The following is a 27,820-nucleotide window of genomic DNA, read 5'->3' on the forward strand; positions in this document are numbered from 1 at the left end:
AAAAAATGAAATTAAAGCCCTACCTGAAATAATACACAAAGATAAAGTTCATTCCATATGGATTGTAAATGGATTACAGACCTAAATGTGAGAAAGCAAACTCAGAAGAAATTAATAGAAAATCACTTTATGTCTCAAGTAGGAAAATACTTCTCAGTCAAGATAAAAAAGAAAAGTCAAAGAAGAAAATAATATAACCATGGCCATAATAAAATCAAAACTTTTTATACAACAAAGCTCAATAAAGCAATAAACCAGAAGAAGGCATTTGCAACGCATCAAAGGACAAAAGATTTGTTTTGCAGAATTTATAAGGAACTCATGTAAATAAATAAGGCAAAGACAATGCAATAGAAAAAAAATGGGCAAAATTGTGAATAAGCAACTCTATAAAATAGCTAGAAAATATTTGAAAAGATATTTAATCTCTCTAATAATCAAGAAAATGAAATGCAAAGCAACAAGCACTATTTCACATACATCCTAAGGGTTAAAAAAAGTTAAGCAATACCAAATGTTAAGAATACGGAGGAAACGGGAATTTTCACAGTGGGAGGGCAAATTGGTGCAACCGCTTTGGGAAACAATTTGGCGATGTCTGTAAAGTTGTGAGTGTGCATTCCTATAACCCAAGAATGCTGCTTTGTCTATACTATCTGGGGGAAACAATCACAAATTCTTGACATTTTGAATGTTGGGTTACATGTTGTTACATTTTTCTCTGTGCTTTTCTATTTTCTTAATGCATTTTTTTAAAAGGCACAAATGCCGAAGAGGACCTGGCTTATTTAGGAATCTGATGTATCCTCTGTTTTCACCTCACTCTTTCTGTGACACCAGTTCAGATTTTTTATTATAATAAAGGGTTGCCTTAGTGAAGGATCTGAGAAAGTGAAATGAAAAAGAAAAAAAAAGAAAGAGTACAGAAGACCATCAGAAATCCTTACAGGTGCACAAAAGGCCAGCAGCACTCACCAGTTTGGAGACCGTGGAGTCACACCATTGGGCCAGCTGTACTCACCGCGTATCCACCTGAGGGCGTCATAGCTCTAGATTTCTCCTAGTGTTCAGAAACCGAATGGCATGAATGCTAATACAAACCTATTGGCTGGTTCTATTCCTTTCACAGAAAATATAAGAGAGAATATGCACTTCGTCAGAAAAAGTGGTCCCACATTCCTCCTGAAAATATCTTACCCCTGGAGTCCAATGAGACCAACCATGTTAGCCTAAAGGTAAGGTGTCCCTTACCTGGTGAAGGCAAGGGCTGGTGCAACTTGCCAGGGATTTGACAAGACTTTGGTACATGGTATGAAATGTTCCAGGCCAGGATCATTTGTTTCAGAATCCAAGACTTAGATGTTTTCTAACTCTCAGCTTCCTATCTTTCCCTTGGCTCTTCATTGCACTAAATGTCAGCTATTTGAACCAATGAACACTTCTGTGGAGGCTGAGATATGGTGTGTTACTCATTCTTTGCACTTGACCCAGAAGAGAAATGCACGGAGTGAGAATTTGTTATGGAAGGGATACGGAAATGGGTAGAGCATTTGAGTTCCTCTAAACCTTGGGGAACTACTCTGCTTATACTAAGGACGTGTGACTTACTTGCTCATTGCTGACAAAAGAGGTCTCTGCTGATATTTGCCCACATTCTCCCTCAGCCGGGAAATCTCAGCAGCAGCCCATGATAACTCCTCCCATCCACTGAGGGTGTTGTGGGACCTAAGTGGTCTTATCTACTCCCCACAAGGGCCTCATGAGATGAACTTTATCATCCTAATTTTGCTGATGAGGAAATTGAAGGGCAAAGGGTTGAGAAGCAGGGCAGGGTCACCCACAGCTAGTAAGTCAGATTGCTACAAATGGTAACAGCTAACATTTCCTGAGCACTTCTTATGTGCCAGATGCATTGACCTGTTTCATTGTTCCCGAGCACTTTGAGGCAACAGGGCTAGAATTTCAGGAGCGTGGCCACAGTTTGAACCCAGTCTGTGTAACTGTGAAGACCACGATCCTAACATTCACCATACACCATAGCCTTATCAGAGGTTTTATACCAAAGCATACTAAGAGGAGATGGAGTCCCAGAATCTCCACGTGAAGGAGTGAGCAGGGTCCCTCAGAGCAGGGCCAAGCCAACAGGATCGTGTGACCTGGGGTGCCTACCTGTCTAGAATCAGCAATTGCTTCATGGGTCAGGTTTGTGCTTGGAGCCTCTCCGCCAGTTCCTGGCATTCCACCCCAAGTCCTGCACACTGCACTCTGGTGCCTCCGGTCCCCTCACGGCTGTGCAAGGACTGGGTCTTCCCATCCTCCAGAAATGCTCCACGCTCGAAAGTGATGCTCCTGTTACGTTTTGAACCACAGAAATAAAGGTGCTGTTGGCAAAGACCAGGGACTTGCCCGGCGGTCCAGTGGTTAGGACTCCCAGCTTCCACTGCGAGGGGCACGGGTTTGAACCTTGGTCAGGGAACTAAGATCCCGCATGCTGTGCAGTGTGGCCAAAAAGTTAACCAACTAACTAACCAAATAAATAAATATTTTAAAAATTAAAAAAGACCAATCTGTCTCAGGCAAGTGTCAGGATGAAATCGATCTTGTGGTCATTCACAGTAAAATGTAAACAATCGTCAGATTATTGGATGTTCAAAGAGAGAATTTATTGACCTGAATGACTTACCGGCAGTACTCTGGGAAGGGGAGAGGAGACCTGTAGAAGGAGTGAGTGCTCCCCTGCCTCTGGTGTGACACGAGGATGGGCTCCCACGTGGTTCACCTCTGCCCACGTCCAGCCACGGCTCCACTCCTCACAAGCCACCCCACCGCCTCAAAACCCCAATATTGCACTTCGTTCTTTTGGGTTAAGCCTAAAACATTGTGTCTCTGCGCGTTTTCTTAAAATGTAAATATTCCTAGGAGTATACCCCATCTACCCCTTGTCAGGCATGACAGAATTTTTATGAGTTAATTCATCAGTTAAGGAAAAGGCTAAGGAATAGGTCTTGGGGACGGTAACCGAGAAGGAGGAAGGTTAGAAGTGATTCAGAGCCTGGGGAATCCTTTTTACTCTGAGTTACAGCCCGGCTGGGGACCAGGCGACTGGGAATTGGCTGTAAGGAGAGGTCTTCCGTTGCTCTGAGTCCGGCAGGGCCGGGAGAAGGCCCACGGAGGTCAGGCAAAGTCAGCAAGAGGGGAAAATGCCATACAACCAGACAGGCGGTGGTTCGAGCTCTGGATAAGGAAGCAAGACTAAGGGGCGAGATGATGAAGAAAGCATCCCGGGCTAGAAGAGAGGGTCAGAAAACCAAGGCAGCCAGAGGGAGAGAAGTCAGCAAAGCCCCAGGGGAGAGCAACAGACAGAAAAAAGTGGTAAAGATGCAGAGGACTCATCTGAGGATAGAACACCTTTGCTTGCAAGAAAATGTCACAAAGTTTGTCTCAGTTGATTTTCAAGTATACCTGTGAGTTAGGATTGCCCAGATAAGGAAGGGACTGAGGTTCAAATGGTTTAAATGACGTATCGAGGCCTGAGAGGGTGAAAAGAATACTAGACAAGAAGTCATGCTTGGGTTCCGTCTGTTCTTAGGCCACATGTGGTATCCTGTAACCCTTTTGTACCTCATGTATAAAATGAGACACAGGAGAAGGGGACACAAGTGACATTTATTAATCTGCATTGTGCTGGGTATCATGCTTGGAATTGGTTATAACTTATCTCACTCACATTTTCAAAATGTCCCTATGAGGTAAGTTTTAACAAATACAATACACAGGTTTTTATGAGAATCAAGTGGAAAGATGCAATAGTTCCCAATCTTTTTTCTGCCTTTAGACTGGCAGACCAAGAGCCATACTAGCCTGCAGGTGCGTGTGTGTGTGTGTGTGTTGTGTTTTGTTCCATATTTAACTTTTTAAAAAATTAATTACCAAGTACAAACATCTGGGAATGGCATAGAAAATCCATATTACGAGCTTCTTTTGACAAATCAGATGATCTGGCAACTCCAGGCTGAACCCAGAGCTGATGCAGCTGCTCCCGAAGCCCCAGCACAGTGTCCCCACTTGCGTTGCTACTTGGGCATTTAGGCACGAGTTTGCAACTCAGACGCACAGCGTGCTCCCCTAAGAGCACCTGTCTGGAGCTACAGGCGATGGTTCCCAGTAGATGGAGGAGCTGAGAGAGAAGGAAGCAAAGGAAATCGCTGGCTGAAATAAGCCACAGGAGGAAGGGAGGAAAACCCAGGGTTAAGCTGGCGGATACTTGGAAGGAAGATACCGTTGGAGGGGGAAGGTGAGAATGATGGGGAACACGAGTCAATTCTGACAGTTGTTCTGAGCCTGCCCAGAGTGCTGTGAGCAAACTACAACAGACACAGGCCACCCGCAGGGCCTCTCAGCCTTGACTGGCAGGTGGGGGGGGGGGGGCGGGGGAGACAAGGTATGGAGCTTCTGGAATAATTGGCCTTTTCTTGTGCCAGATCGATGATGACAAGAGACGAGATACAATCCAGAGACTACGACAGTGCAAATACGACAAAAAGGTGACTCTAGTCTCCTCTGCTCTTCTGAACTCTCAGTCAGGGGTATGTGCTGGGCCTTCTGACTCATCGTCGCCCCAGCTCTGATGTCGGCAGTGCGATGGCCGGGATGCCCGGGCTGACCCCAGGGGCTGTTCTTGGAGCCTTTCACAGGGATGGGCAGGGCTCTGCTTCAAGGGTTACAACACTCACAAGTCATGAGTATATTGAAGGAAAAATGGAATTTTTAAGAGGGGGAGAGTGAAGGAAGGAAAAGGAAAAATTAAAGAGATTCAGAGCAGTCCAGGCAACCCTGTATATATATCGGCTCATTGCAGTGCGAATACGACAATCCCATAGGGGGGTTTTGTATCTTCTTTCCCTCCCTCCTTCCCTCCCTCCCTCCCTCCCTTCCTTTCTGCCTTTTCATTTAGGCATTTTTAAGAAACATTCCCATCTGAGCCTACCATATCCCAGGCACTAGGCACCAAGGATATAAACAGCAATTAAAGTGTTACCGCTCTCTAGAGCTTACGGTATTGTGGAAAGATAGACACGTGAGCAAATTATTATAACATGCATATGAGTGGTCATGCTACATTATCTCCTTAATTCAATGGATCTTTGCAGCGAGTGATTCTAAAGGATCTCAAGCACAACGATGGCAATTTCACCGAGAAACAGAAGATAGACTTGAACAAGGTATGCGTCCCTTACTTAAAACCTTTAAGTGAGAAATAGCTTCACTCCATTTTCCCCAAGCATTGAGGTCCCTGCTGGAGCAAGGTGTTACTGGGGATGCTGACAGAGAAGCCCTCAGACCAAGAAATGGGTGACCATACTCGCTGAAAATTCTACCAAAATATGTTGAAGAGTGACGTTTGATGGTGTAAAACATGCTGGCATGTCCTAGAAAGTAGTCCTGACGTGATTTGAGAGTAGTCAAAGGTTTGTATTCAAGTCCCCTTGCTGACAAAAGAAAGGCTGTGGGGTAAGATGTAATGCCAAGTGCAGTAGGAAATGAACTGGCACTTCATTGTATCAAGAACAATACATCTTCCCAGAGATCTGAGACACGGCATGTTTTATTAACATATAAGTTTTTACTCAGGCGCTCCTTTCTGGCTGACTTGCTTTGTAAATAAACATGTTATATCTCAGTTGCTTCAGATTGACTATTACAACCTAACCAAGTTCTACGGCACGGTGAAGCTTGATTCCATGATCTTTGGGGTGATTGAGTACTGCGAGAGAGGATCCCTCCGGGTAAGGAACCAGGATCGTTTCCAATTCCCTAACTAGCCAACCATATGCAAAAACAAATATTTAGTAGCAATTTTAAAGGCTCACTCAGTGAAATAATATCAGAGAGTTATCAGGAAAAGTGTATGGGCCCATATGCTTGTCAAACTAGATCACTCAGATTTTGTCAATCATCCATATTATATCTTTATAAGAAAACTAGCTAAAAAATATTCAGGAGTGTAGACTTGAAAAAACAAAGAATAGATGTGGAATGTGATTGCCTCTTGATTCATTTTATTTTACTTGCATACTTGCTTTTGTATTAAAGAAAACTGGATGGTCATTACGATAGCAAGGAGGCTTGTTCCTAAGTCCTAGTTCTGCTGTCTAAATCCTACCATTGTCTTCCTTGGGAAGGATTGAGGATGACCCAGGAGTTGCCAGATGGGGTCAGGAATTCTTGTTGAACAAGTCCAAAGCAGAAAAAGAAAGACAGGACTGAGGCAAGTTCTTGGGAAGAACCAAGTATCGAGCTAAGAATATCAAATCATTGGCTAGTTCAGAAGGGCAGGCATACACAGAAGCATTCATACAAAAAACAAAGTCAGGTGTTGAGGAAAAGGGGAGGAGCAGGAAGGAAACCAGGACAATTGCTTCAAAGAGCATCGAAATATTTGCTCCGCACCTTGAGCACTTTCTAGGCATATGTTACAAGAGCTTTCAGCCTTTTAAATACCTTTGGGTAGGGTGACCATATAATTTCGTTCTCAGGATCCTTTGAGAATGAAAGGGGGTACCAAAATAATTATGTTGTAACAGCAGGCATAAACTGCAACTGGCCCCAAGCAAACCAGGAACTGTGGTCGCCCTACCTATGGGCTCCTTTCTGACCTTGTATCTCTTAAAAACCTCAATGTTTTCCCCAACAAAGCCAGAATACTAATACTGGGGGCAGCAGCAGCTTCAAAGAGGTCCAAACATTCATAATTCAATAAAATTTTAAGATAATAAAAAATGCTGAACTAATAACTTAAATATTTTTGTTCAATAAGCTTCAATTAAAAAAAACAAAACAAACAGACAAACACAAGAGGGAGTTCCCTGACAATCCAGGGGTTAGGACTCCGCAATTCCACTGCAGGTGGCACGAGTTGGATCCTGAACTAAGATCCTGCATGCTGCACACAGTGTGGCCAAAAAAGAAAAAAAAAGAATGTAGCTTTAAAAATGTATGTATGGCATAAACTCAAATCTATCGTCAAAGAAAAAAATTATATCCCTAAATGCTATTCTCTCTTAAAAAAATAATCTAACTATTCAATGCAAAATTTAGAAGAATAACTATGGCCTGAGGAAAGGAAACCTTCACAGTTCAATTACTATAAAACTGGTAAATTTTTAAAGTACATTCATGAGTTGTTTATTTTTAAAAAAACTGCAAAACATACAAGCTTCTCATACTTCTAATTAAATCTCTAAAACAAACATAAAAATACCCAAAAGTGAAAATTAAAAAAAATAAAGCTATGAAAAAGATGCTTTCAATTATGAAAGAATGTCATGACTTTTAAGTTAAAAAAATCTAAAAAAAAAGGAAAAACTTAAGAAACAATAAAATCATGAAAACTTGACTCAAAAAGTAAAAACTTAAGGTCAGTAACAATAGAAGAAATTAACACTCGCATTACAAAGAAAACCAGATTCAGCTTAATTTTTCTAAACTTCAGTGAATAATTCTCATCATCTATGTAAATACTGTTCTAAAGTTAAACAAAAACATGAACATCTTCTAAATTCATTTAACATTCAACAAGGCTAGCATAAAGTTGATACTTAAATGTGATTAAAGACTAATTACATTTATGAATGTAAATGGAAAAATTATAAATAAAATACTGGTAACTAAGCCAGTTATATGTGAAAAGTGTAATACAACTAGATATGGTTAATTCTACGAATGGAAAAAATATTACTCTAATGCATCATATCAAAAGGTCTTTGGAGAAAGACCATATGATCATTTTAATTGATGCTGAAAGTGATCGTTTAAATTGCTGCTGATATAATAAACACATTCCTAATAATAACAATTCCAGGTCTTTCAAAATTCAGTGTTTTCCATACAAAGGCTAGACCATATCTGATTCATTTGATTTCAGTGCAACAGAAATTACCAATTAACAGAGCCTGGTCAAAGGGTTTCACACGGTCTTTTAATCCCTAAAATGCCCAGCTAACATTTAGATATCCTATGCGTAGTGTTTTTGGCTCTCTACCCTATGGTGGGAAACTTCAATTACCTGAGTGGTCCTGGGCGCCCCCGTCTGGCATTGCTGACTCATGCTGGGAGCAGACCACACAGAAGCTTCTACAGGAAACTTATCCACTCCTTTGTATCATGAACCTCAAAGCAAAGGCTGTGCCTTTGCAAACTACATTCCCCTCCCTGATGTAATCCTTTTAGGCTTCAACCCATGGCAAATCCCATCAGAAAACTACTTTTGTGGGGAAACAAATGAGAAAGTCTCTCCCTAGACAGTAAAAACAATATACTTCTCATCTTATAAATATACAGCCACCAGGACTTCTCTGGTGGCACAGTGGTTAAGAATCCACCTGCCAATGCAGGGGACACAGATTCGAGCCCTGGTCCGGGAAGATCCCACATGCTGCGGAGCAACTAAGCCCGTGTGCCACAACTACTGAGCCTGAGCTCTAGAGCCACGAGCCACAACTACTGAGTCCACGTGCCACAGCTACTGAAGCCCATGTGCCCAGAGCCCGCGCATCGCAACAAGAGAAGCCACTGCAATGAGAAGCCCGTGCACCACGATGAAGAGTGGCCCCCGTTCGCTGCAACTAGAGAGAGCCCGCACGCGGCAACGAAGACCCAACGCAGCCCAAAAATAAATAAATTAATTAATTTTTAAAAAATATACAGCAACCTTGGCTAACCTTGTTTAGGAACAGTTGATTCATTCATGCAATAAACATTTATCGAACATCTATTCTGTGCCAGACACTTAGTAGATGTTGCAGATACACCACTAAATGAAGATTATCACAGAGTTGACATTTTCGTAAGGAGAAGAGATAGTAAACAAATAAAAATGTAAAAAATGTCAGTGCTCAAGGAAAGAGTTACTTAGGGTCTGTCTGCTCAGAACTCCTCTCCCTTAACTTGGCCTGCTACCCACAGCCCCTTATCTGAAATGACTGACGGCTTTGGACCCTCTGTTGGAAACTATTGGTACAGTACCTGAGTTAAAACTGGGCTTTTTCCCCAAACAAGAAACTCTTGTTAGGTTCTCAGTTAGGGTGCTGTTTAGAGTTTTACTGTGAAGAATAGTTTTCAGCTTAGTTAAAACCCTGTATCTTGATAGAACCATCATCACGTTAATACTGTGAGTTCAAAATTCTAGGTCCTACAGTTACTGCGAAAGTCCAAGCGCTCTGTCTTAACGACAGAGGACTTAGTAAACGGAAGAAACACTTAGAGGTATTAAGCCAATGGATACAATTGATCATGTAAGTGAAAACATAGCCTAATGAAAGAATTTCCTAATAGTAATTCCTTGTTGAAAAACACTAGGGTAATTTTGATGAGACAGAGCCTGTGGCTCAGCCCACCAGCCCACTCTCCTGGCAGGTGCCTACTCATGCCTTTACTCCTAGTGGAAGAACCGGTATATTGGATCTATGGTCATCTCCTGCTCATCTCCTTGGGATAAGAACCACCTAATGTTTCTTAAGTCAGAGAGAAAAGAAACACGTGTTCAGGAAAACCAGGACAATGGAGTTCCAACTTGTTCCTGAGCCCAAGGCGTTATGATCAGAAAGTCATTATTTGCCTGTAAGAGTCTTTCCACAAAAGCCTCCTTCAGCCAACTCATCTTCTTCTTTTTCTCCTGCTCAGGAAGTTTTAAATGACACAATTTCCTATCCTGATGGTACATTCATGGATTGGGAGTTTAAGATCTCTGTCTTGTACGACATTGCTAAGGTAAGAGACCCACAGACACAAAAGACATTTATGAAAGTTAAATCTGGGAAAACAGATCTAGCAAGCTATTGCATTGGTCTCTTCATCTGTAAAATGATAATAAAAGTAGTACCTATGTCATAGGGTTGTTGTGAGGATTTTATGCAACAATGCATGTGCTCCGAATAAGACCTGACAAGCAGGTATTCAATATATGTTGGCCACTATTATTTTTATTATTAAATTCTTTCTACACTGGGCTTGGGGCGTACATTTTCACAGATTTGCTGGAAGTAAAAAAATCACATAAGGTCTCAGAGAAGATGACTGAATCCTCATCTTCATAAGAGAAAATATTAAGGGCAGGCATTCGTCTTGCATGAGGCAATAATAAATCTGGACATGTATATTTCCCAGATGTGCTATGAAAAGGAAGTGGATATCAGTAACTAGGGCCGCATTCAAGAATGAAGAAAAGCGAGTCCCGAGAGTAAGCTATGTGATACAGTCTTAAATCACTTGAAAGTCACATAGGATCAGAATCAGTTGGAAAAAATGTGACACAATACCTTATTTGGTACATTTCATCCCTGGGATCAAGGCCGAACACCAGTTTCTGCAATACCACCTCTGGCCACCAGGGGGAGGCACATCAGCCCAAAAAGGGCTTCCTCTTTCAAAACAGAATGAAACAATATATTTCAAAATAGAATGAAACCGTTTAGACTTTAGGAAATAATCTAGCCTCACCCCTCCCTTCAGGAAGGCAAGGCCTTATTCATATTTTTTAATTGAGGTAGCATAGGACTAGAGACATATCCAAGGTCACAGACAGAATAAGTGGTAAGCAGAAACGCTTTAAAAAAATAGGATCAATCTTTGCTTCATATTATATACAACTACTAAACAGAGTCTTTAGACAATTGCCTTTTACTGTGTCACCTAAATAGACTTCAAAACTAGATGCAGTGCTTAGGCAAATATTGGGGCTTTAACAACATTTTGAAAGTTAAACTTAATGGAATTAAATTTAAAGTTTGATGGTGATTCTATTTGCATGCCAAAATAATTTCAAAACGTCATTTCTTTCCTTTAAATAATGGAGCTGCTGAAAAGTGTCATATCTCTTTGTTTTCCTGTTATCTGAAAAACTACAGGGGATGTCATATCTGCACTCCAGTAAGACAGAGGTCCACGGTCGTCTGAAATCCACCAACTGCGTGGTGGATAGTAGAATGGTGGTGAAGATCACTGATTTTGGCTGCAATTCCATTTTACCTCCAAGAAAAGGTCTGTCATGAATGAAATTTTTGCTAGTTTCCCACTTAAAAATTTGTTTTTCTCACAAGTCCATGTAAGGTGCTCAGGAAATGGTGATACTGGTCAGAAAATAAACACTTGGAGTTGTAAGAGACATCAGCTGGGTCATTCTCCAGCACTACCCCCTTCTCAGTGTTCAGTGCATGCTTGTCGAGTTGAACAAATCTCCTCTGTGGATTTCCTTCATCTGTGTGTCCCTTGATATCAGGGAGAAATCATGAAGAAGTTATTGGCTTGTGGAAGCAGGACTGCGTGAAAAAATACAGAAGTTAGAGCAGTAAGAGATCTTAGAAATCATCTGATCGAACCCCCTTCATTTGTAGAAGACAGAATTGAAGCTCAGAGAGGTTAAGAGATTTGCCCAAGAAGATAGAGTACAAGGCTGAAGACCCATTTCCCAATTCTAGACTTCATTCATTTATCTGTGATAATGATAAGAAATGATGATGATATGAAAAAAGTCTTATCAGTAAAATACATTCATACTTACCCCTTTCAGGATTGTGATGAGGGTCAAAAAAGTAACACACAAAAAAAGTGATTTGTAAAGTATAAAGGGCTTTTCATGTTGAACATTCACCTGTTATTTACTAGAATTCAGGGTTAAACAGCCTCAGAAGGCTAGGACTCACATATGCCTCAAAATACTACCTGGATCCAAAAACTAAATTCTGCCTCTAATCCTACTTTGCAATCCTCTAGTTTTCCCTTAATAGATGAAAAATTACAGTTCTGCCCCCCACTTCTTCAGTCATGTCAAGGATGCTAGGACATTGGACTCAATCTAGTAAGTGCTTGTTGAGGACCTACTGTGTGCCAAGCAGTGCTCATCATAGAGTGAGCAAACCTCCTTCATGAAATGACTCACCTTCATGAATGACTCACCATGACACAGCATCAGATGAACTGCAGGCCAAATCCTGCCCTTCTGAACATCACCCAGTTATACCTACCTGTCTGTGGGGTTGGTTATCGGAAATTTTAGCATAAGTAGATTTATTTCCCTTCCCACAAGTTTAACCATTAGGATCAGTTGTTCATGAATCACAAGCCACATGAATTCACAAGACATAAATTCAAAAAAGGCAGTGAACAGTTGGATGGAAAACTAAATGAGGAAAGTGTGCTTCATCATAAGCATCTCACCATACTGAAAACACATGAATCTGTAGGTTTATTTAATTGAAAATGCTGAAGGTAGAAATCTCAGAAAGTCTGCAAGGAGCTAGGTGATCCTGGAAAACTTCCAAGGGATGTTGGAGGATAATTCATTGTATGCCCTCATTATTATACATAAGATATGTGATAGGGGTCCAAAACCCAAGTGTCTCTAGGAGCCAAACACAGGACACAGGAGTGCTTCGCTCGTGTGAAGTAGACTTGATGGAAAGCACTAGGAATAGCAGGCACACTAGTAAAACGTGAGTGAAGTGTACGCATTCTTTTTTAAAATAATACCGCGAGCACCAAAGAAAACACATCTGTGGATAATAGCTGACTTCATGGCTGCCAGTATGTCACACCCAGAAAATATCAGTGATGGTCTCTTTGTTCAAATGTTCTGTCTTTATTTTCTTTTAGGAAACATTATAAATATATGTATTTATAATGTTTTATATTATATAAAATATATAAATATTATAGTTTTAAAATATTTATAGAGGCTTTCATAGGTTTATGCCATATGTTCCATAAGCTATTAAATCCTCAGCCTCTTACATTCTACTGCATTCACCCCACAAATATTTACTGAGCGCTTCCTGTACCCCAGGTGCTAGTCTAGGTAGACCTTGAGGGTTTTCAGGCCTATGATCCAAGCAGTTTTAGGGAAGACATTGCCATATTTCCTCACCCAAATCCTGGCATTACCTAGTCAGCTTGGGAGGCAAGTGTGTGTTCTGCCCCATCACCAGCATCAGCATGGTAGAGGGACTTAAAAATAAAAGCAAGTTGGGGACCTCTGGGCCGCTCTCCCCCCTCAACCTCGTGATCTCAATGCTGAATGCACAGACCTGTGGACTGCCCCGGAGCACCTTCGCCAAGCCAACATCTCGCAGAAAGGAGACGTGTACAGCTATGGGATCATCGCCCAGGAGATCATCCTGCGGAGAGAAACCTTCTACACGTTCAGCTGTCGGGACCAGAAGGGTGAGAGTCTGACCCTTCGGGGGCCTTCTCTGGGACCCAGCAGGAATTCTAGGCTGACTGAGACCCCGAGGTTTCTGTGACCACATCTCAGTCCCTCATCTGCAAAAGCAATGTCACATCCACCCTCCACACTCGGGGTAGTTGGAAGGATTCAGTGACAGTATGAACGTTAGAGGGCTCTGCAAAGCATAGGACAATACACCACTGCCAGCTGCCACTACCGTCAGCATTTTTGTGAGTTAGAGAATCTCGCCTTACAATTTCTTGCTTTCCTTCTGATTCCAATAAGAGACGTGTATCTGTTTCACACCTGAACTAGATCACTCTAGCGGGATAACACATATTTTAGTTCTTACTAAGAACAGATCTATAGTTTTGTCACATGTCCTCTCAGGGGGGAAATGTCTCCTTCTGTTCATCCAATCCTCGCTTTACTGAGCACCTATTATGTGCCAGCTCTTACCTGTCTGGGGGATGGAGGTGGCTAAGGGATATAGGGAGGACAGGCTAGCGTCTTGGTCAGAGGAAGCCTCCCTAAGACAGTGGTCTCTGAGTTAAGTTTTAAACGGTTAGTAGCCTTAACTTAAGGTAACCTCCTGGGTATAAGGGGGCATGAGACCCCTTCGCCTGGTGGATCATCCATTCATTCACATCCGCCTGTCAAGTGCTGGCCTAGGCTCTGCCACGCTCCCACTAGGTACCCACCCAGGGTCGGTGAACCAATTCAGAGTCTGGCGGCTGCTGCTAAAATTCCTTCACGCTGCATTCTTTCTTGTAATTTGAATTCTTCCTACCCCACCAGAGAAGATTTTCAGAGTGGAGAATTCCGACGGAGCGAAACCCTTCCGCCCTGATCTGTTCCTGGAAACGGCAGAGGAAAAAGAGCTGGAAGTGAGTATATCTCCCTGCATGGAGTTTTTCTGGGCCGCGGCAGGAGGACCACAAACTTGGTGGATTAACACAACAGAAATGTATACACTTACAGTTCTGGAGGCCAGAAGTGTGAAATGAGTTGTCAGAAGGTCATGCTTCTTCCAGAGGTTCTAGGGGAGAATCCATTCCTTGCTCCTTCCAGGAGCTTCTGGTGGCTATTGACATTCCTTGGCTTGTGGCCACAATGCTCTAATCTCTGCTTCCAGGCCACATTCTCCTCTTCTGTCTGTCTAACCTCCCTCTACTTCCCTCCTATATAAGGATACATGTGATTACAATCAGGCCCATCAAGATAATCCAGGTTATCTCCCCATCACAAGACCCTTAACTTAATCACATCTGCAAAGACCCTTTTCCCAAATACGGTAACTGGTTCCAGGGGTTGGGACACACCCTTGGGAGCCGCTATTGGCCTACCATACTCCCAACTCAGGAAGGAACTCAAGTACACATTACATTCTCGATTTTTAGGAGCTAAAAGAGCAAGATTCCATGTGATACCCATATTAAGCTTATAAATACTACCTCCTGATTAAAAAATAAATATGCCAACATCTAGAAACAGTAGAGAAATGTACTTTCACTCTTTCTATCCTTCCTCTGAAGAAAATGGAGATTTTCTCTGTATCTGCTTAATTTTTTTGTAATCCCTCACAAAGGCCTTTAAGGCCTGTGGGAAAAAAAATTCTAATTTTTTTTTTTAGAATTTTATCTGCGCTTTTATAATCCAGAAGATGGTAAGTAAATGTTTAAAAAATATTTATGGTCTTTAAAAATTTTTTTTAAACTTTAGTTCCTTGCAGGATAAAGATAAAAATATTTTGCTTTAATTTGCAGGCAACCTGCCAGCTGCGGTTATGGCCAGACTCTGCTGGGCATGAATGGGCCATTTTTACTTCTCTCTCTCTTTTTCCGCATGAAAGGCAGGTTGTTCCCCAGGGTCCTGAGCTACATCTGCTTCTATCCTTGCTTCTCCTCATGCCTTCCTTTCCTCCTGCTTTTCTGGATCCTGGGATCCCCTCCCCACACATCAGCATCTCTCTTCTCAAGCCCTCCTTTCCAGCCTGAGTATATCCACATGTTGTTTACAACCTCTTTCACCAAAGCATCCTCCTCATCAGTTCACTCGTGTGGCTGGATGGTTCTGGAACTGGGTATGAGGAATTCGATTGCATTATCTAGTAGCTGGTTCCAACAGAATACAGGCCCGAAACTCCAAGACTTGGCAATGCCTGAAGAACATCTGCTGTTTCACGGGCAGTGCCGTATCAGACCATTTGTCAGTGCTTCTGTCCCTTCTTTGCTGAGGCATCAGCCAGCAGATCGTTTTCCCAGGCAGGAGCATCACCTAGGGGTGAATACCGGCAACCACGGTTCCGTACCGCGGTCCTGTCCCTCCCCAGGGACTCTCGTTAAGGCAAAGGAAGGCAGGCAGGGACTGTATCTAGTACCATTTGTGATCCTGTTTGGCGTCAGAGTGAAGAATAAACTTTATTACTTAAAACAAATGGTTTTCACGATGCTTTTTGATCCCACAAAAGCTGCAAACAAGTGGTATCGAACGAGAGACAGTTCCGCAGGCTTCCTCGCGTCTCCCTCTCCCTCCGCACCTCCCCTTCCTCGCTTGTCTTCACCGCAGCTGCGCGTTGCATCGCCTGGGGAACTTCAAAATGTACAGATGAGTGTCCTTTGGCCATGCAACATCTGGGACATACTTAGGCTAAAGAAACTATTCGTTGTTTATCTGAAATTCAAGTTTAACTGGGTGTCCTGTATTTCTATTTGCTATATCTGAGAACCCTAACAAGGCCCCTTCACAAACCAGTTAATTCAGAATCTCCCGAAATCATAAGAAGCTTTGTGAACGCTCCCCAGACGATTCCACGGTCAGGCATGGTTGAAAACTAACGTCATAGAGCCTCACTCATTTAGAGTCACTTGCCTCGTACTCACAGAGCCCAGCTGTTTATTGCCATCCCCCGCACGAAGCCTGCAAACGTCCGTCCGTAAAGCACTTTGTCTCTCTCATCAACCCCACCTGGTCCAAATCAGTATCGCCGTTTTCCTTAGTTTAGGATCGAAGGGAAGGGTAAGGCAAGGTAGTGCAGGCGGCAGTGATTGAGATACACCACAGGGAGCTGGGCCGTTTCATCCTCATTGTCAGAGTTGAGATGTTTTAAAAATAGTCTCTGCTTCAGTTACTCCCAACCCAGAACAGAATAGGATAGGATACCACCCTCTAGGCTAATCCACCTCTTCTTTTATTTATTTGTTTGTTTGTTTGTTTATTTTTATTGAAGTATAGTTGATTTACAATGTTGTACCGATCTCTGATGTACAGCAAAGTGACTCACTTATACACATATATATTCTTTTTTTAATATTCTTTTCCATTATGGTTTATCACAGGATACTGAATGAAGTTCCCTGTGCTGTACAGTAGGACCTTGTAGTTTATCCATTCTAAATGTAATTGTTTGCATCTGCTAACCCCACACTCCCAGTCCCTCCCACTCCCTCCCTGCTCACCGCTTGGCGACCACACGTCTGTTCTCTATGTCTGTGAGTCTGTTTCTGTTTTGTAGATAGGTCCATCTGTGCCGTATTTTAGATTCTACCTATAAATGATATCATATGGTATTTGTCTTTCTTCTTCCGACTTACTTCACTTCCATCTCTTCTTTCTTCCAGGTCTATCTACTTGTCAAAACCTGCTGGGAGGAAGATCCAGAAAAGAGGCCAGACTTCAAGAAAATTGAGAATACACTGGCTAAGATATTTGGGTATGGCTGAAATTTTTACTTTTCTCCTCTAATTTCAGATTTTTCTAATAAGAGCTGACATTCAGTGGCAGCTAAGTATGAGAATGTCTTTTCTAATGAAAAATCACAGAGTACAATACCTGTCTCAAAAAAATTAAAATGGTATGGAGACGAACAGACCATTTTCTTGGGGGAATAATCACTTGAAACGTTAAGTACTGTACTGAAGTGCAAAACTTGCCTGATTAGAAAATAAATTCTGACTGATCTGTTAAAAATATAGTTCCTTGACCCTTCTGCAGGTAATTAGGATTTAGAAGTCTAGTACAAATCTGCACAAAACCCTGGATAATTCTGAAGATCAAAAAGTTTCTTACAGTTTTAAAATCTTAAGATCAGCAACTTTGGCCTTAAGCACTTGAGCCATGAATCAGATTATAATTCAGGATCAAAAAAAGTAACATACAGTTATCCAGTAAGACTGAATTTTAGATTTCCCATGTTTTCAGTTAGATACAATGCAGGGTGAGAAAAATAGCTCTGAGGTAAGAGTTAGGAGATCCAGTTTCTAGGCTAGGATCTAAAAATAGCTAGCTGTGGGACATTGGGCAAAACACCCGAACTGGGTATCAATTTTGTTGCTAGTAAAATTAGAATGAACAAGATGATTTCTGCAGTTCCTTCCAGCTCTTTCTGTAGTTCTCGTCAAGTCAAAGACACAGATAAAGCTAAATAAAGCCCAGGACCGAGATGGGGTAGAGTGAAGACAATGAAAGTGTGGCCATTGACTGTTTGATCTAAACCGTCATATGTGGAAAAGGAGCAGGAAATAATAAATGATTTATTATTTTCACTCCTTCCCAGACGTGTTACTAAGAGCAGATGAGATTGTATGTGTGACAGATGAAATGTAAGCTCGTGAAGATAAAACTAGGCCCCTGATATTTAGCCTTTAATATGGTGGTTCTCAACTTGGCAGCACACTGAAATAACCTGGGGAGATTTTTAAGCTACTGATGCCAGAGTCCTGCCCTAGAGAGTCTGGTGTAATTGATCTGGGTGCAGGCTGGCATCAGGAGTTTAAATAAGCTCCTCAAGTGATTAAAATACACAGCCAAGGTTGAGGAAAACTGTTTTAATTGAATCAATTCATCATGAAATAAGATAATCCATCCCTTACACCTGCTCCCTCACTCTTTCTACCCAACTAGACTCCATAATGGTTTCCGGTAAGAATCTCCTAGGGACCTTGTTAAATATTTCTCTTAATCCCAAACCTAGCAGTTTCCAGTCATATAGGTCTGTGATAGGACTCAGAAAAGTACTGAATTTTTAACAGACATCCCGCCCCACACCAAGGAGATTATGATGTAGTCCATCTTTTTGAGTACAGAAATGGCAACTTGTAATTGTTGTTGTGATAACGAAACGGTATGATCTATTCATCCCTTCGGTTGTGTCATGAACGTTGCCGCCAATCCTCACAACAGCTGTGCGGGACTCAGTGTGTTTCCCGACTGGGCTCTGCACCTAGGCGTGTCACAGGGTCACGAAAAGCTGCCATCTCATCTAAGTTGTCTTGATCTAACAAAATACTCCAGAGTTAGAGACACTCCAGAGTGTCTTGATCTAACAAAATACTCTAGGACCCTGACTCTGTCTGAGGAGATACTATGTAAGGCTCAGCTTTACTTTTCTTGGTCCTTTTCTTATATTCCCCTCTATTGCAAGTTGCTCCTTATTAAAATTTTAGAAAATTTGAATAAGCAAACAAGAAAGTAAAAACATCACCTGGTTTTCAATAGATGACCACCAGTTTTCAAAAACTAAAAATGGGATGATAATTTTTGCTGTTTTATAAACTGGCTTTTTTCACTTAATAATATAGAGGTAGCATCTTTGTGTGTATCACGATTCTAATTTGTGTTTAATGATACATTCATATTCCATCGTTTCATATTTTAATCACTTTTTGTTACACATTTAGGTTATTTTTAAATGTTTGCTTGTGAAGAATACTGTGGCTTTCTTTGTAGTTAACTTTCAGCACGTGCATGATTGTTTCCTTCAGATAATTCTTAGAAGTAGGGTTGATGGGCCAATCGGCATAAGCATTCTTAAAGCTTATGACACATTTTACCAGATTTCCCTCCAGAAAGGCTGTAATGTATATTTTTCTTCCATCTTACCTACATTGATTACCATTGTGCTAACATTTGTTTTTCTTTTTTTAAAATGTTATTTCTATTTCTTTGATCCTTCCTCAGGTTAAAAATTTTTGCTACATTTGTTGGTCATTTTTATTCTTTATTTGTTTAATTACCTGTTTATGATATTTGCCTATTGTTTTAATGGATGTTCATGTTTTCTTAATAATATGGAGACCTCTTCATCTATCACTACCTACAGCCTTTTCCATGACCAAAAAAATGAAACTTATATGGATACCTTGATCCGACGTCTACAGCTGTATTCCCGAAACCTGGAACATCTGGTGGAAGAAAGGACACAGCTGTACAAGGCAGAGAGGGACAGGGCTGACAGACTTAATTTTATGTTGCTCCCAAGGTAAGGAAGTCCTCCCATGGACGTGATTTCCCAGACTCCGCAGACACGCTCAGCCCTTAAGGCTGAAAGCCAAAGCATATTTGTCTAGCATTGGTTTTCTCTGTATTTATATAGGATTGGTCCCTTTTGCATATTCTTCAACAGATTGTTGTGTTTAAAAATGCATGTATCCCTGCTTTTACAAGCACTGCTCTAGATATACTTGAACAATTTAATATGTACAGAACATGTATTTATTCTGGATGCTAGTAAATAAATAAGAATCATACTGTATTAGGGGTTGTGACAACATTATTGAATTTTTTATGTATATAAAGCCATATGTTTTAGAGTGGTTTCTATCAGTCTTATTTTACATTTCTATGACACTGTGAACTAAAGAAGAAGAATTTTTAAAAATCAAAGGTGAAGAAAGAGGCCAAAAAATTTGTTTGTTTCAATAATAAGCTATAGTTAAAAATCTCTAAACCTTCAGAAATAAACTGCTCACCTTCCTACTGAGTTGGAGTGTATTAAAATAAATTATACTATTTCCTACCAAACATTTTAATTTAGTGCTGATTTAAATATAACATGTTACTTAGTGCATTTTAGTCAAGTTTATATTGCACAATAAAATATGAGAAAATATATTTTTAAAAAAATTCATGGACGTTGCTAAGCCTTGTCCTGGTTTGCACTGTCTAAATAGCTAGAAGAAAGAGGTTTTCCAGTGGCTGTGTGGGGCCATGGAAGGAGCATGGATGGTAGAGTTAAAGTGACCTGGGTTCCAACACCTCTTGGCCACTTCTGCTAAGTCTGGGACCTTAGGCCAGTCACTGTCTGTCCCCAGTCCAAAAATGGAAATTAAAGTTTTCCTACAGAATCTGTGAGCTTTAAGGCATTTTCAGGCACTAAGTGTTAGTTTCTTTGCTTTCTTCTGTCTGCCTCAAAGTAGAGGCCAAATTACAAGAAGTGGGAGCATCTTTAGTGGAGAAGGTATGGTCCCACTCTCCCCAGGTGTCTCATCACACAGGCATCTACGGGCTGATCTCTATTTTGTGAAACAATATTACAACCATGACAGAAGAGAAAGAAATTAAGGTTGAAATCCCAGTTTAACGTTTTATAAGTGTTGGTCCTCAGGTAATACCTAAGAAATGTTAAGATAAGCAAGAAATTAAGATGTGAACAGCTGGGAAATAGGTTGGACCAAGGGACCCACAACTGTCACAAGTGAGAGGTAATGTTCTCTGCTCATTAATGAATGATAAACTGTCCTCTTAGATTAAGGATAAGCGAGGCAGTCTCGCATTGGGTGAGATCATGGAAACTGAGGTCAGCTAGGCCTGACTTCAAATCATGGTTCCACCACCTACTTGTGATCTGCAGCCTTGGACAAGTTACCTAAACACTGCAAGCCTCAGTTTCCCATCATAGGCTGGCTCAAAGAATCCTCTAAAATAATGTGCACAATATAAGGTACTTAGCACAGTGTCTGGAACGTCCATCGTTGTTATTACTATGCATAGTAGTTACGACTTTTATATATTACTTGCATTAATTATTATTTTATTTTGAACCCATGCTCATTGAGCATATCAGCTCTACATTAATAAAGGAGTGATTTTGAACTTATATGAGTTGTTTTCTAAATAAAGAAATAGTTTCTCTCCTACAAGCTTGAATGAGGAGGTAGGAGTTACACACATGCCCTGTTCAGCCATCTGGCCCTGAAGAAAGCCTAATGCAGAACCCACGTGCCCTCAGCCTGACATTGGTACCCTGGGCATAGGCTGGAGCCCTTATTATTCACTTTAGAGATGGCAGTTTCTGTTGGCGCTCTGTGAATGTTCTTTATATAATGCATCAGTCCTTGCCTGGCCTTTCATGCTGAGTTGTGACAAAAACAACATCCTGATGATTTAGCTGCCTTCCCAGCTTTTTTATCACTGATGGTTTTAACCCATAATGACACTCACACGATTTGAAACAGCTGGTTCAGCACCATGGATTTTTTTCCTACCCTTGGTTCAGTGTGCCACGTTGACCACTAGATGGGAGATGTTCCTATTGGATCACCAACGATTGTAGAGCAAGGGCTGCAGTACACAATGACTACAGGGCAAGTCATTTTGATCATTTATATACAAGTTCTTTATATCTGCAAAAGAAAACTAAAATATACACGCATGATACCTAGAAGAATCCAAAATAAATATTTACAGCAAAATTGTAAATAAACTGCAGGTAGGAGCCAGATACTACTTAGACACTTATTTCACAGTACTCCTTGGGGTTTTGAAACAGGTTAGAATAGAAGTTTTTCTACCTACGGAAAAAACTACCTACCTATGGGAAGCACTTCCAAGACACCTACTCTGTATACTGTGTCAGCAAAAACCTGTTTTCAAAGTTCACCAGGTTAAGTCATAGCCCTTCCTTCATTTATCCACCAACATTAGTTTCTCTCTCAGGTAACATGCTATTTTCTAAGCTCATATGACTTTTCAGCTATAAGCAGTAAAATGAAGGGCAAAGATGGTGAAATATCCAATCTTATCATTAGTCTGTGTAGCCTCCAAATAATCTGCACCCTTCTACTGGGCACGTAAAGAACCACCACCCCAGACGTGCCCCTGCGAATCTGACCAGCCGCACGGAAGGGGTGGTTTTCAAGTTCCCAAATTTCATCATCGTACCAATTGAAAGGACCTTCCGTGATGCTCTGAAGGTTCTCTAAATGAGTTTTGGGAATGCTTGTGGTTGATTGGCTGTCTGTTTTGCAGGAAAGTGCCAGACCTTCTTCCTTTACTACAGCCAGCACACCTCCAAATCTTCCCCATCACCCCGAGGATCCGAGGCCTGGGTTGTGGAGGAATGTGATACAATTAAAAGGCTGAAGGGTGGGAGTTACTGAGTTCCAGCACTGGCTCTGCCCTCAGTGGCTCTGGGACCTTGTGAAAGTCATACTTTTTTATTCGGTTGGGTTTTTTTGGCTGCACCGTGCAGCTTGTGGGATCCCAGTTCCCCGACCAGGGATTGAACCCAGGCCCTGGACAGTGAAAGCGTGGAGTCCTAACCACTGGACCACCAGGGAAGTCCCCATACTTTCTGTGTAAGCCTCAGCGTTCTCATCTGGAAAAGTAAGGGCTTTTATGACCTCTGTCGTACCTCCCAGCTTGCAGGCGGTCCATACTCTGGTCCTTTACCAAGTGATCCCAGAGGCAGACAGGGAACACACAGACTCACGTCAGCACCCCTCCACCCCATTTACTCAGTGAAAAGGCAACTTGGCACATAAAGGAAGTGTGGCATCTCTTCTTGTGGTTCTTCTCTCTTAATTCTGAGTCTAATGTACTGCTCTCTGTATCTGTTCAGCAGAGATATTCTAAGCTGCTTCTATTTGACTTGTGCAGTTTTAGCAGAATTTTAACTTGTTTACGTGGTAATTGATGTTGCTTTTTAAAGGACCCAATTCTGGTCCAAAATGTTTCAAATAAATCCGGGTTCAGAATGTATCAAAATTCATTTTAAATACATTATTCCTCCATAGTGATATTAAACAAGGCCATGTTAAATATGCCAGGGAAGTAAAAGTATCTACTGATGAGAAAGTCAGATCTGATAGCTATCGTGAGTCAAGCTCTTACATCAATGACACACTCTCCTTCTCGGCTTCTGGATGTAGAACTCTATCTAGAAGAAGCTGACTGTCAATAGAGAGGTAAAAAGTGAGCAAGTATTAGGATTGTGTAGGTATTAGAGTTATGTGTACGTGTGTATTAGTGTTATAATCAAGTATTAAATTAATACTGAACCTCCTATTCATCTGAGGTCAAATACGTGTGCTACGTGTATGTGTAGTATATTCATACATTTGGTATATGCAAACTATCTTTGCTTCCTAGCCACACAATTCACTGGAAATCCCCAATTTTAGAATTCCTGGTGGACAATTAGTACTGTCGCAAAGATTTCTGTAGGAGAAGAAGTTTGCTGAAGTTGAAGGCCTTGTTTTTCGCTTCCTCATCTAGACTGGTGGTCAAGTCTCTGAAGGAGAAAGGCATCGTGGAGCCTGAACTATACGAGGAAGTTACAATCTACTTCAGTGACATTGTGGGGTTCACCACCATCTGCAAGTATAGCACCCCCATGGAAGTGGTGGACATGCTCAACGACATCTATAAGAATTTTGACCACATTCTCGATCACCACGACGTGTACAAGGTAACCACTTCACCTAATAGGCTGAATGATGGTTCAGCCCCAGGTCAGCAGAGCCAGAATCGGTTATTTCTGTTATTACGGTCCTCCGTTGCTACCCACTACCCCCTCTGCCCCAGGATTGGTTCCAGGACCCCCGCGGATCCCCAAATCCCCAGATGCTCAAGTCCCTTGTGTAAAATGGCATATTTGCATATGACCTACGTACATCCCCATGTACTTTAAATCATCTCTAGATTACTTATAATACCTAATACAATGTAGATGCTATATAAATAGTTGCTGGAGTGTGGCAAATTCAAGTTTTACTTTTTGGAACTTTCTGGAATTTTGTTTAAATATTTTTGATTCATGGTTCGTTGAATCCACAGTGTGGAACCTGTGGATACAGAGGCCAACTCTAGTCAGGTCTTGTCCTTTGTAATTTAAGATTTAATGAATTAGTGGTTGAATCTGAGCTAAAAGTGAAGGGAAGTGGAAGAATAAGAAGGGTCGTAAGTCGAAATGACCTTGTGACTTTTAAGGACCAATATGAAAGACACAACATACAGTCCAGCAAGAACGAATTTGGGGTGTTAAATTTAGGGAAAATCGTTTACTCTTCAGTCACCTTCACAAAATGGGCAGTGTTTAGGCTGATTATGAATGAAGGAGAGAAGGCACCAGAGTTATTCTCAGGAGAATTGGAATCTTTTATTGTTGTTGCTGAAGTAGCAAGCATCATTTGAAGAAGAGTAAAGAACAGAGCTGGATCTGTTGCCTGACCAGGGTGCTGGCCAGTTCCGGGCTGATAATGTCCGAATCAGAAGAGTAAAGGAGAATTGCATTCCCACATTTTCATGTTGGAACAGCAGCAGAGCATGTGGAACAAGTAACTTCAGAATTAGAACTCTTTATTCAAATCCCAGGTTGCCCCACCTCATTGCATGACCTCATAAAATATAGTATTTAACTTCAGCAAGTCTCAATCTACCTATCTGTAAAATGGCATGGTAATAATACCTAACTCAATGGATTATTTTGAAGATTATTGAGATAAACAATATGACTAAAACTCTGTATCCTTAAGTTTAGGGGTCATTCATGTAGCAGTCTGTTATGATGGTTTTACCCACAGGGAGGACTTCCTTTTAGGATTTACCTTAGCCCAGTCCTCACCCTATGTAGATCAGAAAGCCATACTAACAAGAGTTCCCGTTGAATAGAAAATGATTATGCATTTTAGAGATACTCAGCAAAATGAAGTTAACTAACCAACACATGTGAACTATGTATATGATTTTGAAAATAATATTAAAAGGGAGAACATTTATCAAAGAATAAATAGGTCTACTACCTATTACAAGAAAAGTGATTGGAATCATCATAGTACAAGAAAGTGTATTATGTCTTAGAGGAACCTATAATTATTATTATTATTATTTTTTAACATCTTTGTTGGAGTATAGTTGCTTTACAATGTTGTGTTAGTTTCTGCTATATAACAAAGTGAATCAGCTATACATATACATATATCCCCATATCTCCTCCCTCTTGCGTCTCCCTCCCACCCTCCCTATCCCACCCCTCTAGGTGGTCACAAAGCACCGAGCTGATCTCCCTGTGCTATGCGGCTGCGTCCCGCTAGCTAACTATTTTACATTTGGTAGTGTATATATGTCCATGCCACTCTCTCACTTCGTCCCAGCTTACCCTTCCCCCTCCCCGTGCCCTCAAGTCCATTCTCTACATCTGTGTCTTTATTCCTGTCCTGCCCCTAGGTTCATCAGAACCTTTTTTTTTTTTTTTTTTTTTTTTAGATTCCATATATATGTGTTAGCATACAGTATTTGTTTTTCTCTTTTTGACTTACTTCACTCTATAAGACAGACTCTAGGTCCATCCACCTCACTACAAATAACTCAATTTCGTTTCTTTTTATGGCTGAGTAATATTCCATCATATATATGTGCCACATCTTCTTTATCCATTCATCTGTCGATGGGCACTTAGGTTGCTTCCATGTCCTGGCTATTGTAAATAGAGCTGCAGTGAACATTGTGGTACATGACTCTTTGAATTATGGTTTTCTCAGGGTATATGCCCAGTAGTGGGATTGCTGGGTCGTATGGTAGTTCTATTTTTAGTTTTTTAAGGAAACTCCATACTGTTCTCCATAGTGGCTGTATCAATTTACATTCTCACCAGCAGTGCAGGAGGGTTCCCTTTTCTCCACACCCTCTCCAGCATTTATTGTTTGTAGATTTTTTGATGATGGCCATTCTGACCTGTGTGAGGTGATACCTCATTGTAGTTTTGATTTGCATTTCTCTGATGATTAGTGATGTTGAGCATCCTTTCATGTGTTTGTTGGCAATCTGTATATCTTCTCTGGAAAAATGTCTGTTTAGGTCTTCTGCCCATTTTTGGATTGGGCTGTTTGTTTTTTTGATATTGAGCTGTATGAGCTGCTTGTATATTTTGGAGATTAATCCTTTGTCAGTTGCTTCGTTAGCAAATATTTTCTCCCATTCTGAGGGTTGTCTTTTCGTCTTGTTTATGGTTTCCTTTGCTGTGCAAAAGCTTTTAAGTTTCATTAGGTCCCATTTGTTTATTTTTGTTTTTATTTCCATTTCTCTAGGAGGTGGGTCAGAAAGGATCTTGCTGTGATTTATGTCATAGAGTGTTCCGCCTATGTTTTCCCCTAGGAGTTTTATAGTGTCTGACCTTACATTTAGGTCTTTAATCCATTTTGAGTTTTATAATTATTTTTTGTCAAATAGTTTATAAAAAATGATAAGAGCCAAAGATGACTTTTCTGGTATTTAGAGGTGTTCCTAAAATTATATAAAACCATTCAAATTATTTCAACACTGATAGAATTGTCATCACATCTGGATGATTCATATTATTATAACGCATTTTCATATGGTTAAAATCCTTTATAGTTGTTTTATCAACTATTTCACTAGGCTATAAAAACCCTGAAGAAATTAGCATAGAACTGGTCTTGAACTAGTCCCAGAAAAAGCATACAGGGCCATGCTCATACTGAGTTCTCGAGAATTTTTGTATTTGTTATGTGACTAACTGCTTCTGTTTAATTTCTTGTGCCATTAGAAGGGGCAGATTCACTGATGAGAAACTACTTCCACAGGTGGAAACCATTGGTGATGCGTACATGGTGGCTAGTGGTTTGCCTAAGAGAAATGGCAACCGGCATGCAATTGACATTGCCAAGATGGCTTTGGACATCCTCAGCTTCATGGGGACCTTTGAGCTAGAGCATCTTCCCGGCCTCCCAATATGGATTCGCATTGGAATTCACTCTGGTATGCAGTTGAGCATTGTAGCAATGGGGAACCGTATGTACCTCTGTGCACCAACTAAATCAGAAAGGTTAAAGGATCTTCAGACGTGATCAATTTTCCCATGAGGTTTACTCTTGAATCCTCCTGCCAAATACGAAGTCCCATTACACATCCTGACATAATTAGACCTATAATTAGTCTCTAGAGAGTTCTAGGAAACAACAGCCATGACAGCACTCATGGAATGATAAACACCAACCACAAACTAAAATACCAAACTCCAGACTTCCTATTTAAGCCACCCTATTTACTATGTCATTTATCTCTTCCCCATTCCCTCCCTCTCCCCCACCCCCAACTTCTGTGTATTTTTTTTCCACTAAAATATTACAGTATCTTAAATGGATTATGTTATCTACAAGGGGAAAACACATCTGGTCAGATCCCTACAATAAAAGGGCGTTTATGTTCCCCCAACCCCTCAGTGGTACAGAAAGTACATGGATCACTTCAAAGACCATGAAACTTATCCAACCTTGAACGTAGAGATTTGAGAAGATGAGTTATGAATACAGTAAGTCCCCTACATACGAACCTTCAAGTTGCGAACTTTTAAAGATGCAAACATGCGTTCGCGTGTCCAGTCATGTAAGTTAGTTCACATATCTGGCGTATGTTGTCACATGCGTGCATCCTCTACAAGTGGTTGTGCTTTTGTGTACTTTGCTGTAGTACTGTTTAGAGTACAGTATCTTTATTTCGAGCCCAGGATGTCCAGAAGCGAGCGTAAAAGCAGTGGTGATGTAGCTGGTACTACTGTACTTTTCAAGGTACTGTACTGTAAGA

At 41.0% G+C, this 27,820-nt stretch overlaps 1 protein-coding gene across 7 annotated transcripts in view; it reads left to right on the forward strand.

Annotated features, from left to right (window-relative positions):
- The window catches only part of GUCY2C (guanylate cyclase 2C), a 114,095-nt gene that overhangs the window by 77,944 nt on the left and 8,331 nt on the right, over nt 1–27,820 (forward strand). For all 7 annotated transcript variants that reach the window (XM_057557632.1, XM_057557637.1, XM_057557634.1 and 4 more), the window contains 12 exons: nt 1,130–1,235; nt 4,482–4,544; nt 5,151–5,222; nt 5,682–5,786; nt 9,682–9,768; nt 10,905–11,037; nt 13,078–13,215; nt 14,018–14,106; nt 16,840–16,931; nt 19,320–19,478; nt 23,495–23,687; nt 26,821–26,995. In XM_057557632.1, the coding sequence (XP_057413615.1) occupies nt 1,130–1,235; nt 4,482–4,544; nt 5,151–5,222; nt 5,682–5,786; nt 9,682–9,768; nt 10,905–11,037; nt 13,078–13,215; nt 14,018–14,106; nt 16,840–16,931; nt 19,320–19,478; nt 23,495–23,687; nt 26,821–26,995 (1,412 nt within the window). The remainder of the gene's footprint in view (nt 1–1,129; nt 1,236–4,481; nt 4,545–5,150; nt 5,223–5,681; nt 5,787–9,681; nt 9,769–10,904; nt 11,038–13,077; nt 13,216–14,017; nt 14,107–16,839; nt 16,932–19,319; nt 19,479–23,494; nt 23,688–26,820; nt 26,996–27,820) is intronic.

Source organism: Balaenoptera acutorostrata, chromosome 11, assembly GCF_949987535.1.
Source record: "Balaenoptera acutorostrata chromosome 11, mBalAcu1.1, whole genome shotgun sequence".
Lineage (NCBI taxonomy): Eukaryota > Metazoa > Chordata > Mammalia > Artiodactyla > Balaenopteridae > Balaenoptera > Balaenoptera acutorostrata.